The 17,591-nt window shown below is 49.5% G+C and overlaps 1 protein-coding gene and 1 long non-coding RNA gene across 2 annotated transcripts in view; one reads left to right on the forward strand and one right to left on the reverse strand.

The window, feature by feature from the left end:
- The window catches only part of LOC134199646 (uncharacterized), an 80,279-nt gene that overhangs the window by 25,796 nt on the left and 36,892 nt on the right, over positions 1-17,591 (reverse strand). The window lies entirely within an intron of this gene.
- Positions 1-17,591, forward strand: part of LOC101738426 (uncharacterized) — a 102,378-nt gene that overhangs the window by 25,698 nt on the left and 59,089 nt on the right. The window contains exons 19-33 of the mRNA XM_062670959.1: positions 88-235; positions 357-496; positions 1,310-1,427; positions 1,925-2,070; positions 4,304-4,451; positions 4,573-4,712; positions 5,582-5,699; positions 10,126-10,235; positions 10,558-10,705; positions 10,827-10,966; positions 11,780-11,897; positions 12,394-12,539; positions 14,774-14,921; positions 15,043-15,182; positions 17,243-17,375. Of these exons, the coding sequence (XP_062526943.1) occupies positions 88-235; positions 357-496; positions 1,310-1,427; positions 1,925-2,070; positions 4,304-4,451; positions 4,573-4,712; positions 5,582-5,699; positions 10,126-10,235; positions 10,558-10,705; positions 10,827-10,966; positions 11,780-11,897; positions 12,394-12,539; positions 14,774-14,921; positions 15,043-15,182; positions 17,243-17,375 (2,041 nt within the window). The remainder of the gene's footprint in view (positions 1-87; positions 236-356; positions 497-1,309; positions 1,428-1,924; positions 2,071-4,303; positions 4,452-4,572; positions 4,713-5,581; positions 5,700-10,125; positions 10,236-10,557; positions 10,706-10,826; positions 10,967-11,779; positions 11,898-12,393; positions 12,540-14,773; positions 14,922-15,042; positions 15,183-17,242; positions 17,376-17,591) is intronic.

A 17,591-nucleotide genomic window follows, 5' to 3' on the forward strand; every position in this document is an offset into this window, starting at 1 on the left:
TCCTCCATTCTCCACCGTGAAACCGAAATCTCAATCTGCATTATATTGTCTCCTCAAAAGACGAACATAAGGCATTAATGTTTTCAGGATTTAAATGAATATTTGCAGACCGAAGTATCCAGTCCACCGCGTTCAAAAATCACCAACAACAAGCCCACCGCGATATCGTCGAACGCGGATTGTTCTGGAAGTCCAAAGGCTAGCGTAGACTTAAAAGATATAGCCAAAAACGAAGGTAAGAAGCATCGTCAAGGATCATTTACTGCCTCTTATCCCACATTACGTGGAGTTAAGCAGCCGATAAAAAAGGTGCAGCGAGTCATCTAGAGAATAAAAATAATAATTGTAATTTACAGTGAACCAAGATTTGATCAGTTCTGTTGATCACCAACAACAAGATGCCTTGGTAAACGCCAGGAGTGTACCAAAGAGGAATTCCCAACATAGGTCTCCAAAGAAATTGAAGACAAACAGTAAAATAAATTTGGACAAAAATGTAAGTGGTGACAACCCTATTCGTTAAGGTTGTCTCGACGCTCAGAAAGTCATTATTCTCAGATACAAGACATCACAGTCACATGACATTGTACATAATAGTGTAAAAGTTCTCGAAGTTTTTATATATATTGCATAGGCCGGTAAACATACGTCCCATCTAGTGTTTGAGTGGTTACAGAAGTATATAGACATCCACTTAAATTATAAATGAGAAAGTGTGTTTGCTTGTCCTTCTTTCGCGTTGAAACGAAGCCACGACAACAGACTAAGATGTTTATAAAGTGACCGTTTTAGGTCAGGAGAGTGACATGAGCCTTATTCCGAAAAAGCATTTAATTCTCACGGGAACTTACACTGACGCTGTTGAACAACCAGTAGCAACGTAAATGTCGCCACCCAAGTTGAGACATGAGTTCTGAGTCTCAGCTCTACAGTACATCGACTGCCCCGCCCTTCAAACCGAAACGCGTTACTGCTTCTCGACAGAAATAGGCAGGGCGGTGGAGCCTACCCATGAGGACTCACAAGACGTTCTACCACCAGTAATTACGCTATTACTAAATATTACACGATGCTATTCCTTCATGGTGAAAGTCATTTGTGAACATAGCTTAAGAGCGTATTTCGTTAGACAAATCGGTTACTGTCTGCGGGATTTGAATCTTGGCACAGCCGCGTCGCTCTATACGAACGCACCGGCCGTCTTATCCCGCAGGCCACGACAACATCGAAGCACTGTTCATTCATAATGTTCATTTTATGTGTTGCCTGTATGTTGATCACATAAACGAATTCCTCCTTCCCCTCTCAGAAATTCACCGCATACTTCATCGGTGATTTGCCTTGTGTAACGAGACGCATTAAAAAACGGAAGAACCTACAGAGAGCATTTGTACAAGATGACGATAAAAATGAAAATTCTGGCCGCGGTGAGTATAGCAATAGTGCAAGCCCTCTCCTTGTTCATGTCGGAGTAAGGGTAAGGGTAAGGTTTCCCTAGTCCCGACTCCCTTTTTAAGTATCGACCAAATCATCACGGTAGAGGCCAATCCTGCAGCCTCCACCTTGATGGCAGCGGCAAACTAATCGCCTCCGACAAGAAAGCCGCGTTCAGCCCTTCGGAATAACAACACCATTATTGGTGAAAAACAACTTACAAAAGAAAAATAAAGGCTAAGGAAAAGAAAAGGTCGACACGAGAGGAAAAAGAAAAAGAAGCTATATAAAAAATCGTAACTGTGACTCAATCAGTTAAATTTATGGAAACGTCCGAGATAGAGGATCCAATCAAGGATCCAGTTCAGTCCTCCGAGCCTCTCCCCGACATGCCTCAGCCTCAACCTAGGGCTGTGGAAAACTCTCAGCCACCACTCCCAACCAAAGGAGTATGACCCGCAGGGTCTTAATTGTAACAAAATATTTACAGATATACAAATCTCGGACGATTGTGTAATAGACGCGGATTACGCTGATGACTCTGCAGAAAAAATGGGATGGAAAGAAAAGAAAAATAGCGTCCCCAATAAATTTAGTGGACGTAACGGAGATATTGAAACTGCCTTCGAGGATGATGTGAGTTTACATGTTGATATTTCGTCATTCACTCAATCATTCGTTCATATTTTTTTGACAAAATAGAATTACATTATGTTGTATTAAAGATCATTAAACAAAAACTAAGCAGGGTTTCCATAGTTAACACAACACAATCGAGTGGGTAGTGTACAAAAAAACAGAAAACACATTAATGATATCGAGGGGAAGAAAGGCTATTTAATTTAAGCGACGAACCCTAGCAGGCGATACTCGACTTCTACGAGTCCACCGTCTCGCAGAAGGAAGCGGCGGAACGGTAGACGGAGAGCCCTTCTTACCTCCCATGCCTTCGCCGCCGAGCTGTAGGTGGAGGAGGACGTTCGTCCAACTCTGGGCCCTGTGAGTTGGCAGTCAGTCTCCTCCCGGTGATGGTCATGGGGCGACCTGAGGGGGTTAAGGCTGCGCCGCATGCTACCGTCACTCTAGCGCGCTGGTATCAGGAGGATGGGACGTCGCGCCGGCGGCTGTGGTCCGCGTTTCCGTCGTCGCTGTCGTCATCGAACATACTGAGAAAGAGTAACTCGGTCGATGGTAGGCAAGCTGGTTCTGACCCAGCGGGCTATCCCGCAACATCAGCGGCATCACCCGTGCGGTCTGATGGGCCGCCGTATCGCGGAGACCGGCGTCGATGTTTCGCCAACGACCGCATCTAAGACCCGTCGGTCGGGCGTCCTCGAGGTGGCGCCGCGAGTCAAGTTATAGTTTTGACTGCAGGAACCCCTCGTGACTCTCTGACGGGGTTCTGACTCTGGGCGGAGATCGGATGTAGGGTTTTAGAGTGCAAGGCGAGTCGCATGGAACGGTAGTGGCCTAAAAAAAACCTTGGGCACTCGGTCTGCTCCCAACATTTGAAGACCATCAAGTCCCACATATCCCGCGTGCTCCATAGACGCGGATCTTAGAAGGTTCAGCCCTCTTTCTTTTTTGGGTCGGGGACCGTACCTCCTACGGGGTATGTGGGATTAGTTCGCGACTGCGAACCGCGATCCCAAGGATGTTTTCAGGACCCTACCTACTAAGCGACTTCTGCACTCTTCGTCCAAGCGTTCGATCCCCTCCGAGGTCAGAACCCGGATGAAGTAGGGGGTTTACCGCGGTCAACACTACACAACCAGACGGCCCGGCTAAGGAAGGCGAAGGACGCCTAAGGACGCATTGCACAAGACGCAGTGCGATGCGGCTGTTGTACAGGAGGCAGCCTTGTACCCCGGTTGGCCGCAACGGATACAAAGGTCACTGTGGTCTACAATAGAGGGGCACTTGGCGAGGCCGTGGCCAGTGCCAAAGCACCGAAGACAACGCCACAGTCTAATCTCCTGTCATTGCACGTGGGCTACTATCCAGCCTACGTGCAGTCTCTCTGGGCTATCTAAACATGGACCTTAAGAAGGGGTGCGATCGGGCAACGCGCCCATGTCGTACGACTCCTGGTATATGTACCGCGGAAGTCCCCGAGATTGAAGTTGGTTATTTTTATCTCTGCCATTTAAAGGGCCCCCGCGACGGGCACCACCCTGGGGTCCTGCAGGTTTTCCGTCAGACGGGCTGCCAAATTTTCGGCTGCGGCGCTGAAATTTGCGCCGACGCATTCTAGAAGGCGGGCCCCGTTGGTAGTCTGCCGGACCCTTAAACCACCCCCTCCACGGCGAGGGCGTCTATATTAATACCACCACGTGCCCGGGTCATCACCTCGTGATAGGTGATGCCCTTTTCTTTGGCGACCGGCACCAGCTCTATCACCCATTCTTTATCGATACTCATCAACGTAAAGAGTGCGAGAGAGAAACGAATTTCTTAGCAATCCATGGATTTGTCATGGGAGTGTCGGTGGAATTGCAGAGGAATTTATACGAAGGCTACGAACGGACTAGCGACCCTAGTGCAGGTTCAAGCTCCTATCAATGCACAATACTCTCACCGCCAAATAGTGTTCGATAGGAAACACTACAGTGCAGCGGAGTCAACGAAGCATCAATCGCGTTCGAGTGGCAACCGCGTATGAGGAGAAAACCTGATCTAAAGCGATGTTAAAGAGCAAGCGCAAGACAGGGTGAAATGGAGGCAACTTGTGAGGGCCCTATGTACCAGCAGGGTGCCCTAGAACTACAACAACTCACCTCCATTCTCCACCTTGAGACGTGAAACCGAAATCTCAATCTGCATTATGTTGTCTCCTTAAAAGACGAACATAAGGCATTAATGTTTTCAGGATTTAAACGAATATTTACAGACCGAAGTATCCAGTCCACCGAGTTTGAAAATCTCCAACAACAAGCCCACCGCGATATCGTCGAACGCGGATTGTTCTGGAAGTCCAAATGCTAGCGTAGACTTAAAAGATAAAGCCAAAAACGAAGGTAAGAAGCATCGTCAAGGATCATTCACTGCCTCTTATCCCACATTACGTGGAGTTAAGCAGCCGATAAAAAATGTGCGGCGAGTCATCTAGAGAATAAAAATAATAATTGTAATTTACAGTGAACCAAGATTTGATCAGTTCTGTTGATCACCAACAACAAGATGCCTTGGTAAACGCCAGGAGTGTGCCAAAGAGGAATTCCCAACATAGGTCTCCAAAGAAATTGAAGACAAACAGTATAATAAGTTTGGACAAAAATGTAAGTGGCGACAACCCTATTCGTTAAGGTTGTCTCGACTCTAAGATATTCAGTGTTCTCAGTTAAAAGACATCACAGCCACATGATATTGTACATATTAATGTAAATGTTCTCGGAAGTTTTATTGGTGGTAGGACCTCATGTGAGTCCGCACGGCTAGGTACCATCACCGCGCCTATTTCTGCCGTGAAGCAGTAATGCGTTTCGGCTTGAGGGTGGGGCAGCCGTTGTACCTATACTGAGACATGAGAACTTATATCTCAAGGTGGGTGGCGCATTTACGTTGTAAATTTCTATGGGCTCCAGTAATCACTTAACACCAGTTGGGCTGTGAGCTCGGCCACCCATCGTAAGCAATAAAAAAAAAGTACTGTCACCTTAAAAACATCTCAGTCGTCGTGGATGAAGGACAAACAAACAAACACACTTTCTCATTTATAATTTAAGTGGATGTCTATACACTTCTGTAACCACTCAAACACTAGATGGGCCGTATGTTTACCGGCCTATGCAATCGAAACGCGTCACTGCTTCACGGCAGAAATAGGCAGGGTCGTGGTGCCTACCCGTGCGGACTCACAAGACGTTCTACCACCAGTAATACTAAAGTATTACTAAATATTACACGATGCTATTGTTTCATGGTGGAAGTCATTCGTTAACATATCTTTAGAGCGTATTTCGTTAGACAAATCGGTTCCTGTCTGCGGGATTCGAACCTTGGCACGGTCGCGTCGCTCTATGCGAACGCACCGGCCGTCTTATCCCGCAGGCCACGACAACATCGAAGCAGTGTTCATTTATAATTTTTATTTTATGTATTGTCTGTCTGTTGGTCACACAAACGAATTCGCCTTTCCCCCTCTCAGAAATTCACCTCATGCTTGGTCAATGAATTGCCGCGTGCAAAGAGCGACATTAGCAAACCGAAGAACCTACAGAGTGCATTTGTACAAGATGAAGATAAAAATGAAGATTCTGGCCGCGGTGAGTATAGCGATGGTAGGTTCATGCCGATAACCTAAACGCTCTATTAGGTCGAGACAGCAACTTCTTCACTTCAATTTCAAGGTGATGGAGCGAATAATAAATACACAACTCCTGAAGTATCTTGAAGATCGCCAGCTGATCAGTGACCGACAGTACGGTTTCCGTCACGGTCGCTCAGCTGGTGATCTTCTTGTATACCTTACTCACAGGTGGGCTGAAGCCTTGGAGAGCAAGGGCGAGGCTCTTGCTGTGAGCCTTGATATCGCGAAGGCCTTCGACAGGGTCTGGCATAGGGCACTTCTATCGAAGCTACCATCTTACGGAATCCCCGAGGGTCTCTGCAAGTGGATCGCTAGCTTTTTGGATGGGCGGAGCATCACGGTCGTTGTAGACGGTGACTGTTCTGATACCATGACCATTAACGCTGGCGTTCCACAAGGTTCGGTGCTCTCCCCCACGCTTTTCTTCCTGTATATCAATGACATGCTGTCTATTGATGGCATGCATTGCTATGAGGATGACAGCACGGGGGATGCGCGATATATCGGCCATCAGAGTCTTTCTCGGAGCGCGGTGCAAGAGAGACGATCAAAACTTGTGTCTGAAGTGGAGAACTCTCTGGGGCGAGTCTCCGAATGGGGTGAATTGAACTTGGTTCAATTCAACCCGATAAAGACACAAGTTTGCGCGTTCACTGCGAAGAAGGACCCCTTTGTCATGGCGCCGAAATTCCAAGGAGTATCCCTGCAACCTTCCGAGAGTATCGGGATACTTGGGGTTGACATTTCGAGCGATGTCCAGTTTCGGAGTCATTTGGAAGGCAAAGCCAAGTTGGCGTCCAAAATGCTGGGAGTCCTCAGCAGAGCGAAGCGGTACTTCACGCCTGGACAAAGACTTTTGCTTTATAAAGCACAAGTCCGGCCTCGCAGTACTGCTCCCATCTCTGGGCCGGGGCTCCCAAATACCAGCTTCTTCCATTTGACTCCATACAGAGGAGGGCCGTTCGGATTGTCGATAATCCCATTCTCTCGGATCGTTTGGAGCCTCTGGGTCTGCGGAGGGACTTCGGTTCCCTCTGTATTTTATACCGTATGTTCCATGGGGAGTGCTCTGAGGAATTGTTCGAGATGATACCAGCATCTCGTTTTTACCATCGCACCGCCCGCCACCGGAGTAGAGTTCATCCATACTACCTGGAGCCGCTGCGGTCATCCACAGTGCGTTTCCAGAGATCTTTTTTGCCACGTACCATCCGGCTATGGAATGAGCTCCCCTCCACGGTGTTTCCCGAGCGCTATGACATGTCCTTCTTCAAACGAGGCTTGTGGAGAGTATTAAGCGGTAGGCAGCGACTTGGCTCTGCCCCTTGCATTGCTGAAGTCCATGGGCGACGGTAACCACTCACCATCAGGTGGGCCGTATGCCCGTCTGCCTACAAAGGCAATAAAAAAAAATATATATATTTTCAATCTTTACCATCCTAAGTTTTTCGCCTGATCATCGCAGTGGGTCGCGTTTTCGATCCGGTGGTAAATTCTACGAATCACTGCTCTTGCTAGGGCCAGTGTTGTTGGTAAATCCGCTCAAGTGGAGCCCAGTGAATTCTCTACAGCGAAACTAGAATAGTCCCTTAGCCAGCGAATAGGTAACGGAAAAAAAACATTGCTGTCTCTGTTATGTGACGCACGTAAAGAAAGAGAAAGAGAGAAGACACTGAAGCCTGACATCGGAAGCCACATAAGTTCTCGTCATCTCACAATTATCTAAAACCGCGACATTATATCTGTAGGACGGGCAAGAACGTAATGTATAAAAAATTGTGAGACGGAGCGTTAAGGTGTGAGCGAGAGAAAACGATAAGAAAGATAGAAATAATGGAGAGATGCAAAGCAATATGGTGAGGACGGTTAAATGGGCGATATGTAAAAAATGGTGTCAGTTAATTCTTGGTTATAAATAAAGGGAAAATTTTGGAATGATAACATACATAGGTAGGAGAGACCACATTATTGACACCATCCTCAGACATCATAGGGGCGAACCAATCACGTATCGGTAAGGGCAGCGTCGGGCAAACCTTTTTTAATTTTTTTTATTTGGGGGCCTAACCTCCTACGAGGTCCCCACGCATAAGGGGCGAGCGGGGTATATGAGACTCAACGATCTGAATGGTGTTGTGAGCAGACCGCGGGCCCAAGGATTTTAGGGCCCACCCACTAAACGACTCCCCTGCACTCTTACACCCGACGTCCGATCCCCTCCAATGAGGTAGGGGGGCTACCGCGGTCAAGACTACAACCAGACGGCGCGGCTCACCCCAAGGACGCCCAGCCGACGGAGCCTTCGAAGCGAATCGAAGGCTCTGAAACGTCGGCCGTCTCGGTACGGCAGCCCGTCGGGGCGCCCAGACGGTGCCGCTGGTGTCCCGGAATACCCCGCTGGACCAGAACCAGCCTGCCGGGTCGGGACGCGATACACCGTCGACCGGTCGCTCTATTTACTCCACGGCAGCGCGCTAGAGTGCTGGTAGCGCGCCGCGCGGCCTCACCCCCTCAGGTCGCCCCTTGACCTTCACCGGGGGGAGGCCGCTACCTACAGGGGCCGGGACGTACGGGCGTATTCCCGCCTCCGGTCCCCGGCTCGACGGCGACGGATCGGTGCGGAAAGGGAAGAGCTCTCCCTCTCTCGCTCCGCCGCCTCCTTCTGCGAGATGGTGGACTCGCAGAAGTTGAGCATCGCCTTCCAGGACGCGTCGCTGCCGAGCATCGTAGCCACGACGCGCGGCAGCCAGAGGTCCTCTCCTATGACCGCGACGAGGGCGGCGCGTTGCTCATCGAATCCAGAGCAACGCGCTAATGTATGTTCCGCTGTGTCTTCCTCGTCGCGGTCCGCGCAGTGGTGGCACTGCGCCGTCGGTTCCCTTCCGGCTATCTTCAAGAGGTACCGGCCAAAACACCCATGGCCGGTCAACATCTGCGTCAGCCGGAAGGTGAGGCATCCGCGGTCGCGGCCCGCCCAGTCCGCGAGAACCGGGCGGACCGCCTCGACGGTACGGATGCCGGCCGACGGGTCCGCCAAGCGGCGAGACCACGCCTCCAGCACGGACCGCCGAGATTGGAGCCTCCGCGCTCGAACTACACCTTCGCCGGGGCGCCCTTCCCCCCTAGATCGGAGGTCGCTACGCCACCTGTAATCAGCAGCGAGCGCCTCCGCCTCCAGGTCCCAGGGTGGCGCCCCGGCGAGCAAGCACGCCGCCTCGAAGGAGACGGTGCGGTATCCTCGGATGGCCCTGACCGCGATCGCACGCTGCGGACGTCGCAGCGCGGCGACGTTCTTGCGGGTCAGGGCCTGGCACCATACCGGAGCACCGTATAGTGCCATCGACCGCACCACCCCCATGTATAGGCGGCGCGCCGCCTCATCGGGACCCCCAACGTTAGGAAGAAGCCGGCTCAAAGAGCCGGCTGTCGCGATCAGCCGAGGGCCCAATTTCTTAAAGTGAGCGCGGAAGCTCCAACGACCATCCAGTTCGAGGCCGAGGTACCTGAGACCGGTCACCCCGACCCCGATGCGAACGCCTCCGATCACGAGGTGGGCATCCGCAGGCGGCGCCCGTCCCGGCCCGTGAAATAAGAGGGCCTGGGTTTTTTCGAGCGCCACCTCGAGCCCCAACCGTCGGATCCTTGCGACGACGTTTGCCACACCTGCGCAAGCCAGACGGGCAGACTCCCGGTAGTCCCTCCCCGGGGCTACGACCAGCGTGTCGTCAGCATAGCAGACGACACTTAGCCCGGGGAGGGAACCCCATAGGGCGCCCCGCAGGACCCAGTCGTAACCGATGTTCCACAGCAGGGGGCCCAGGACAGACCCCTGCGGAACACCGCGCTCGACGGGGAAGCGGTAGACCGCCCCACCGTGTCAGGCCGAGGACCCCCTGCCCTGTGAACCGATGACTAGCGCTGATATGCGGGAAGAGCTCAGATGCTGAAGGCAGACTATCGAAGAGGCCTACATCCAGCAGTGGAAAGATGCAGCCTGATGACGATATGCTCCTCACCAAACCAACATTAATCACCAGTCTCACCTTGATGAGTAGCGAGCGAATTGCGACTGAAGTTACTACCCTCAATTGTCGTGATAACTAAATTGAGTTTTAATCAGTATGTAGGCGAAGAGCTTGTTATTTATTCTGAGCTCCAGCTCGTAACAGTACTGACTTCAAGGAGCGCGGTCGTGTCTGGCGACAGCCTCCTGCCCCTTAACAGTTACCGCTTGCAGCTCCAAGGGTCCTTAGACACTGGTATGCATCAGAATTGAGTCGTCTACCTCACATCTCTTAATGAGCGTCCGTGAGCACTCGTGAGTACGAGCCGTATCTGGCTCGAGTTCGTGTTGGCTTTTAATTGTAACGAAATATTTGTAGATATTCAAATCTCGGACGATTGTGTAGATGCGGACTTCGCAGATGACTTTGTAGAAGAAAATGGATTTAGTGGGTCCAAGGAAGATATCGAAACCGCCTTCGAGGATGACGTGAGTTTACATGTTGATATTTTATTTAGTCATTCACTCAATCATTCGTTCATATTTTTTTCACAAACTAGAATTACATTATGGTGTATCAAAGATAGTGACACAAAAACTAAACAGGTTTCCATAATTAACACAACACGAGCAAGAGTAAGCGCAAGACAGGGTGAAATGGAGGCAATTTGTGAGGGCCCTGTGTACCAGCAGGGTACCCTAGGACTACAACGACTCTCCTCCATTCTCCACCTTGAGACGTGAAACCGAAATCTCAATCTGCATTATGTTGTCTCCTCAAAAGACGAACATAAGGCATTAATGTTTTCAGGATTTAAACGAATATTTACAGACCGAAGTATCCAGTCCACCGCGTTTGAAAATCTCCAACAACAAGCCCACCGCGATATCGTCGAACGCGGATTGTTCTGGAAGTCCAAATGCTAGCGTAGACTTAAAAGATATAGCCAAAAACGAAGGTAAGAAGCATCGTCAAGGATCATTTACTGCCTCTTATCCCACATTACGTGGAGTTAAGCAGCCGATAAAAAAGGTGCAGCGAGTCATCTAGAGAATAAAAATAATAATTGTAATTTACAGTGAACCAAGATTTAACCAGTTCTGTTGATCACCAACAACAAGATGCCTTGGTAAACGCCAGGAGTGTGCCAAAGAGGAATTCCCAACATAGGTCTCCAAAGAAATTGAAGACAAACAGTATGAAAACTTTGGACAAAAATGTAAGTGGTGACAACCCTATTCGTTAAAGTTGTCTCGACGCTCAGAAAGTCATTTTTCTCAGATACAAGACATCACAGTCACATGACATTGTACATAATAGTGTAAAAGTTCTCGAAGTTTTTATATATATTGCATAGGCCGGTAAACATACGTCCCATCTAGTGTTTGAGTGGTTACAGAAGTATATAGACATCCACTTAAATTATAAATGAGAAAGTGTTTTTGCTTGTCCTTCTTTCGCGTTGAAACGAAGCCACGACAACAGACTAAGATGTTTATAAAGTGACCGTTTTAGGTCAGGAGAGTGACATGAGCCTTATTCCGAAAAAGCATTTAATTCTCACGGGAACTTACACTGACGCTGTTGAACAGCCAGTAGCAACGTAAATGTCGCCACCCAAGTTGAGACATGAGTTCTGAGTCTCAGCTCTGCAGTACATCGACTGCCCCGCCCTTCAAACCGAAACGCGTTACTGCTTCTCGACAGAAATAGGCAGGGCGGTGGAGCCTACCCATGAGGACTCACAAGACGTTTTACCACCAGTAATTACGCTATTACTAAATATTACACGATGCTATTCCTTCATGGTGGAAGTCATTTGTGAACATAGCTTAAGAGCGTATTTCGTTAGACAAATCGGTTACTGTCTGCGGGATTCGAATCTTGGCACAGCCGCGTCGCTCTATGCGAACGCACCGGCCGTCTTATCCCGCAGGCCACGACAACATCGAAGCACTGTTCATTCATAATGTTCATTTTATGTGTTGCCTGTATGTTGATCACATAAACGAATTCCTCCTTCCCCTCTCAGAAATTCACCGCATACTTCATCGGTGATTTGCCTTGTGTAACGAGACGCATTAAAAAACGGAAGAACCTACAGAGAGCATTTGTACAAGATGACGATAAAAATGAAAATTCTGGCCGCGGTGAGTATAGCAATAGTGCAAGCCCTCTCCTTGTTCATGTCGGAGTAAGGGTAAGGGTAAGGTTTCCCTAGTCCCGACTCCCTTTTTAAGTATCGACCAAATCATCACGGTAGAGGCCAATCCTGCAGCCTCCACCTTGATGGCAGCGGCAAACTAATCGCCTCCGACAAGAAGCCGCGTTCAGCCCTTCGGAATAACAACACCATTATTGGTGAAAAACAACTTACAAAAGAAAAATAAAGGCTAAAGAAAAGAAAAGGTCGACACGAGAGGAAAAAGAAAAAGAAGCTATATAAAAAATCGTAACTGTGACTCAATCAGTTAAATTTATGGAAACGTCCGAGATAGAGGATCCAATCAAGGATCCAGTTCAGTCCTCCGAGCCTCTCCCCGACATGCCTCAGCCTCAACCTAGGGCTGTGGAAAACTCTCAGCCACCACTCCCAACCCAAGGAGTATGACCCGCAGGGTCTTAATTGTAACAAAATATTTACAGATATACAAATCTCGGACGATTGTGTAATAGACGCGGATTACGCTGATGACTCTGCAGAAAAAATGGGATGGAAAGAAAAGAAAAATAGCGTCCCCGATAAATTTAGTGGACGTAACGGAGATATTGAAACTGCCTTCGAGGATGATGTGAGTTTACATGTTGATATTTCGTCATTCACTCAATCATTCGTTGATATTTTTTTGACAAACTAGAATTACATTATGTTGTATTAAAGATCGTTAAACAAAAACTAAGCAGGGTTTCCATAGTTAACACAACACAATCGAGTGGGTAGTGTACAAAAAAACAGAAAACACATTAATGATATCGAGGGGAAGAAAGGCTATGGCTAAGTTTAAGCGACGAGTCTTGGCAGGCGATACTCGACTTCTACGAGTCCACCGTCTCGCAGAAGGAAGCGGCGTAACGGTAGACGGAGAGCCCTTCTTACCTCCCGTGCCGTCGCCGCCGAGCCCGGTCGGAGGAGGACGTTCGTCCAACTCTGGGTCCTGTGAGTTGGCAGTCAGTCTCCTCCCGGTGATGATCATGGGGCGACCTGAGGAGGTTAAGGCTGCGCCGCATGCTACCGTCACTCTAGCGCGCTGGTATCAGGAGGATGGGACGTCGCGCCGGCGGCTGTGGTCCGCGTTTCCGTCGTCGCTGTCGTCATCGAACATACTGAGAAAGAGTAACTCGGTCGACGGTAGGCAAGCTGGTTCTGACCCAGCGGGTTATCCCGCAACATCAGCGGCATCACCCGTGCGGTCTGATGGGCTGCCGTATCGCGGAGACCGGCGTCGATGTTTCGTCAACGACCGCATCTAAGACCCGTCGGTTGGGCGTCCTCGAGGTGGCGCCGCGAGTCAAGTTATAGTTTTGACTGCAGGAACCCCTCGTGACTCTGACCGGGTTCTGACTCTGGGCGGAGATCGGATGTAGGGTTTGAGAGTGCAAGGCGAGTCGCATGGAACGGTTGTGGCCTAAAAAAAACCTTGGGCACTCGGTCTGCTCCCAACATTTGAAGACCATCAAGTCCCACATATCCCGCGTGCCCCATAGACGCGGATCTTAGAAGGTTCAGCCCTCTTTCTTTTTTGGGTCGGGGACCGTACCTCCTACGGGGTATGTGGGATTAGTTCGCGACTGCGAACCGCGATCCCAAGGATGTTTTCAGGACCCTACCTACTAAGCGACTCCTGCACTCTTCGTCCAAGCGTTCGATCCCCTCCGAGGTCAGAACCCGGATGAAGTAGGGGGTTTACCGCGGTCAACACTACACAACCAGACGGCCCGGCTAAGGAAGGCGAAGGACGCATTGCACAAGACGCAGTGCGATGCGGCTGTTGTACAGGAGGCAGCCTTGTACCCCGGTTGACCGCAACGGATACAAAGGTCACTGTGGTCCACAATAGAGGGGCACTTGGCGAGGCCGTGGCCAGTGCCAAAGCACCGAAGACAGCACGTGGGCTTCTATTCAGCCTACGTGCAGTCTCTCTGGGCTATCTAAACATGGACCTTAAGAAGGGGTGCGATCGGGCAACGCGCCCATGTCGTACGACTCCCGGTATATGTACCGCGGAAGTCCCCGAGATCGCGATGGCCACGGCGAATTCCTCTTTTGTGCCGCAATTGCCCGGGCCCGTTATTTTTATCTCTGCCATTTTAAGGGCCCGCGCGACGGGCACCACCTTGGGGTCCTGCAGGTTTTCCGTCAGATGGGCTGCCAAATTTTCGGCTGCGGCGCTGAAATTTGCGCCGACGCATTCTAGAAGGCGGGCCCCGTTGGTAGTCTGCCGGACCCTTAAACCACCCCCTCCACGGCGAGGGCGTCTATATTAATACCACCACGTGCCCGGGTCATCACCTCGTGATAGGTGATGCCCTTTTCTTTGGCGACCGGCACCAGCTCTATCACCCATTCTTTATCGATACTCATCAACCTAAAGAGTGCGAGAGAGAAACGAATTTCTTAGCAATCCATGGATTTGTCATGGGAGTGTCGGTGGAATTGCAGAGGAATTTATACGAAGGCTACGAACGGACTAGCGACCCTAGTGCAGGTTCAAGCTCCTATCAGCGCACAATACTCTCACCGCCAAATAGTGTTCGATAGGAAACACTACAGTGCAGCGGAGTCAACGCAGCATCAATCGCGTTTGAGTGGCATCCGCGTATGAGGAGAAAACCTGGTCTAAAGCGATGTTAAAGAGCAAGCGCAAGACAGGGTGAAATGGAGGCTTGTGAGGGCCCTATGTACCAGCAGGGTACCCTAGAACTACAAAACTCTCCTCCATTCTCCACCTTGAGGCGTGAAACCGAAATCTCAATCTGCATTATGTTGTCTCCTCAAAAGACGAACATAAGGCATTAATGTTTTCAGGATTTAAACGAATATTTACAGACCGAAGTATCCAGTCCACCGAGTTTGAAAATCTCCAACAACAAGCCCACCGCGATATCGTCGAACGCGGATTGTTTTGGAAGTCCAAATGCTAGCGTAGACTTAAAAGATAAAGCCAAAAACGAAGGTAAGAAGCATCGTCAAGGATCATTCACTGCCTCTTATCCCACATTACGTGGAGTTAAGCAACCGATAAAAAATGTGCGCTGAGTCATCTAGGTAATCAAAAAAATAATTGTAATTTACAGTGAAACAAGATTTAATCAGTTCTGTTGATCACCAACAACAAGATGCCTTGGTAAACGCCAGGAGTGTGCCAAAGAGGAATTCCCAACATAGGTCTCCAAAGAAATTGAAGACAAACAGTATAATAAGTTTGGACAAAAATGTAAGTGGCGACAACCATATTCGTTAAGGTTGTTTCAACGCTAAGATATTCAGTGTTCTCAGTTAAAAGACATCACAGCCACATGATATTGTACATATTAATGTAAATGTTCTCGGAAGTTTTATTGGTGGTAGGACCTCATGTGAGTCCGCACGGCTAGGTACCATCACCGCGCCTATTTCTGCCGTGAAGCAGTAATGCGTTTCGGCTTGAGGGTGGGGCAGCCGTTGTAACTATACTTGAGACCTTCGAACTTATATCTCAAGGTGGGTGGTGCATTTACGTTGTAGATGTCTATGGGCTCCAGTAATCACTTAACACCAGTTGGGCTGTGAGCTCGGCCACCCATCTAAGCAATAAAAAAAAAGTACTGTCACCTTAAACCACCACCTTTGGGTCTGGCATAGGGCACTTCTATCGAAGTTACCATCTTACGGAATCCCCGAGGGTCTCTGCAAGTGGATCGCTAGCTTTTTGGATGGGCGGAGCATCACGGTCGTTGTAGACGGTGACTGTTCTGATACCATGACCATTAACGCTGGCGTTCCACAAGGTTCGGTGCTCTCCCCCACGCTTTTCATCCTGTATATCAATGACATGCTGTCTATTGATGGCATGCATTGCTATGCGGATGACAGCACGGGGGATGCGCGATATATCGGCCATCAGAGTCTCTCTCGGAGCGTGGTGCAAGAGAGACGATCAAAACATGTGTCTGAAGTGGAGAACTCTCTGGGGCGAGTCTCCGAATGGGGTGAATTGAACTTGGTTCAATTCAACCCGATAAAGACACAAGTCTGCGCGTTCACTGCGAAGAAGGACCCCTTTGTCATGGCGCCGCAATTCCAAGGAGTATCCCTGCAACCTTCCGAGAGTATCGGGATACTTGGGGTCGACATTTCGAGCGATGTCCAGTTTCGGAGTAATTTGGAAGGCAAAGCCAAGTTGGCGTCCAAAATGCTGGGAGTCCTCAACAGAGCGAAGCGGTACTTCACGCCTGGACAAAGGCTTTTGCTTTATAAAGCACAAGTCCGGCCTCGCGTGGAGTACTGCTCCCATCTCTGGGCCGGGGCTCCCAAATACCAGCTTCTTCCATTTGACTCCATACAGAGAAGGGCCGTTCGGATTGTCGATAATCCCGGTCTCACGGATCGTTTGGAACCTCTGGGTCTGCGGAGGGACTTCGGTTCCCTCTGTATTTTGTACCGTATGTTCCATGGGGAGTGCTCTGAGGAATTGTTCGAGATGATACCGGCATCTCGTTTTTACCATCGCACCGCCCGCCACCGGAGTAGAGTTCATCCATACTACCTGGAGCCACTGCGGTCATCCACAGTGCGTTTCCAGAGGTCTTTTTTGCCACGTACCATCCGGCTATGGAATGAGCTCCCCTCCACGGTGTTTCCCGAGCGCTATGACATGTCCTTCTTCAAACGAGGCTTGTGGAGAGTATTAAGCGGTAGGCAGCGACTTGGCTCTGCCCCTGGCATTGCTGAAGTCCATGGGCGACGGTAACCACTCACCATCAGGTGGGCCGTATGCTCGTCTGCCTACAAGGGCAATATAAAAAAAAAATCATCTCAGTCGTCGTGGATGAAGGGCAAACAAACAAACACACTTTCACATTTATAATTTAAGAGGATGTCTATATACTTCTGTAACCACTCAAACACTAGATGGGCCGTATGTTTACCGGCCTATGCAATCGAAACGCGTCACTGCTTCACGGCAGAAATAGGCAGGGCGGTGGAGCCTACCCGTGCGGACTCACAAGTCGTTCTACCACCAGTAATACTAAAGTATTACTAAATATTACACGATGCTATTGTTTCATGGTGGAAGTCATTCGTTAACATATCTTTAGAGCGTATTTCGTTAGACAAATCGGTTCCTGTCTGCGGGATTCGAACCTTAGCATGGTCGCATCGCTCTATGCGAACGCACCGGCCGTCTTATCCCGCAGGCCACGCCAACATCGAAGCAGTGTTCATTTATAATGTTTATTTTATGTATTGTCTGTCTGTTGGTCACACAAACGAATTCGCTTTTCCCCCTCTCAGAAATTCACCTCATGCTTGGTCAATGAATTGCCGCGTGCAAAGAGCGACATTAGCAAACCGAAGAACCTACAGAGTGCATTTGTACAAGATGAAGATAAAAATGAAGATTCTGGCCGCGGTGAGTATAGCGATGGTAGGTTCATGACGATAACCTGAACGCTCTATTAGGTCGAGACAGCAACTTCTTCACTTCAATTTCAATCTTGACCATCCTAACTTTTTCGCCTGATCAGCGCAGTGGGTCGCGTTTTCGATCCGGTGGTAAATTCTACGAAGCACTGCTCTTGCTAGGGCCAGTGTTGTTGGCAAATCTGCTCAAGTGGAGCCCAGTGAATTCTCCACAGCGAAA

Source organism: Bombyx mori, chromosome 11 (genome assembly GCF_030269925.1).
Source record: "Bombyx mori chromosome 11, ASM3026992v2".
Classification (NCBI taxonomy): domain Eukaryota; kingdom Metazoa; phylum Arthropoda; class Insecta; order Lepidoptera; family Bombycidae; genus Bombyx; species Bombyx mori.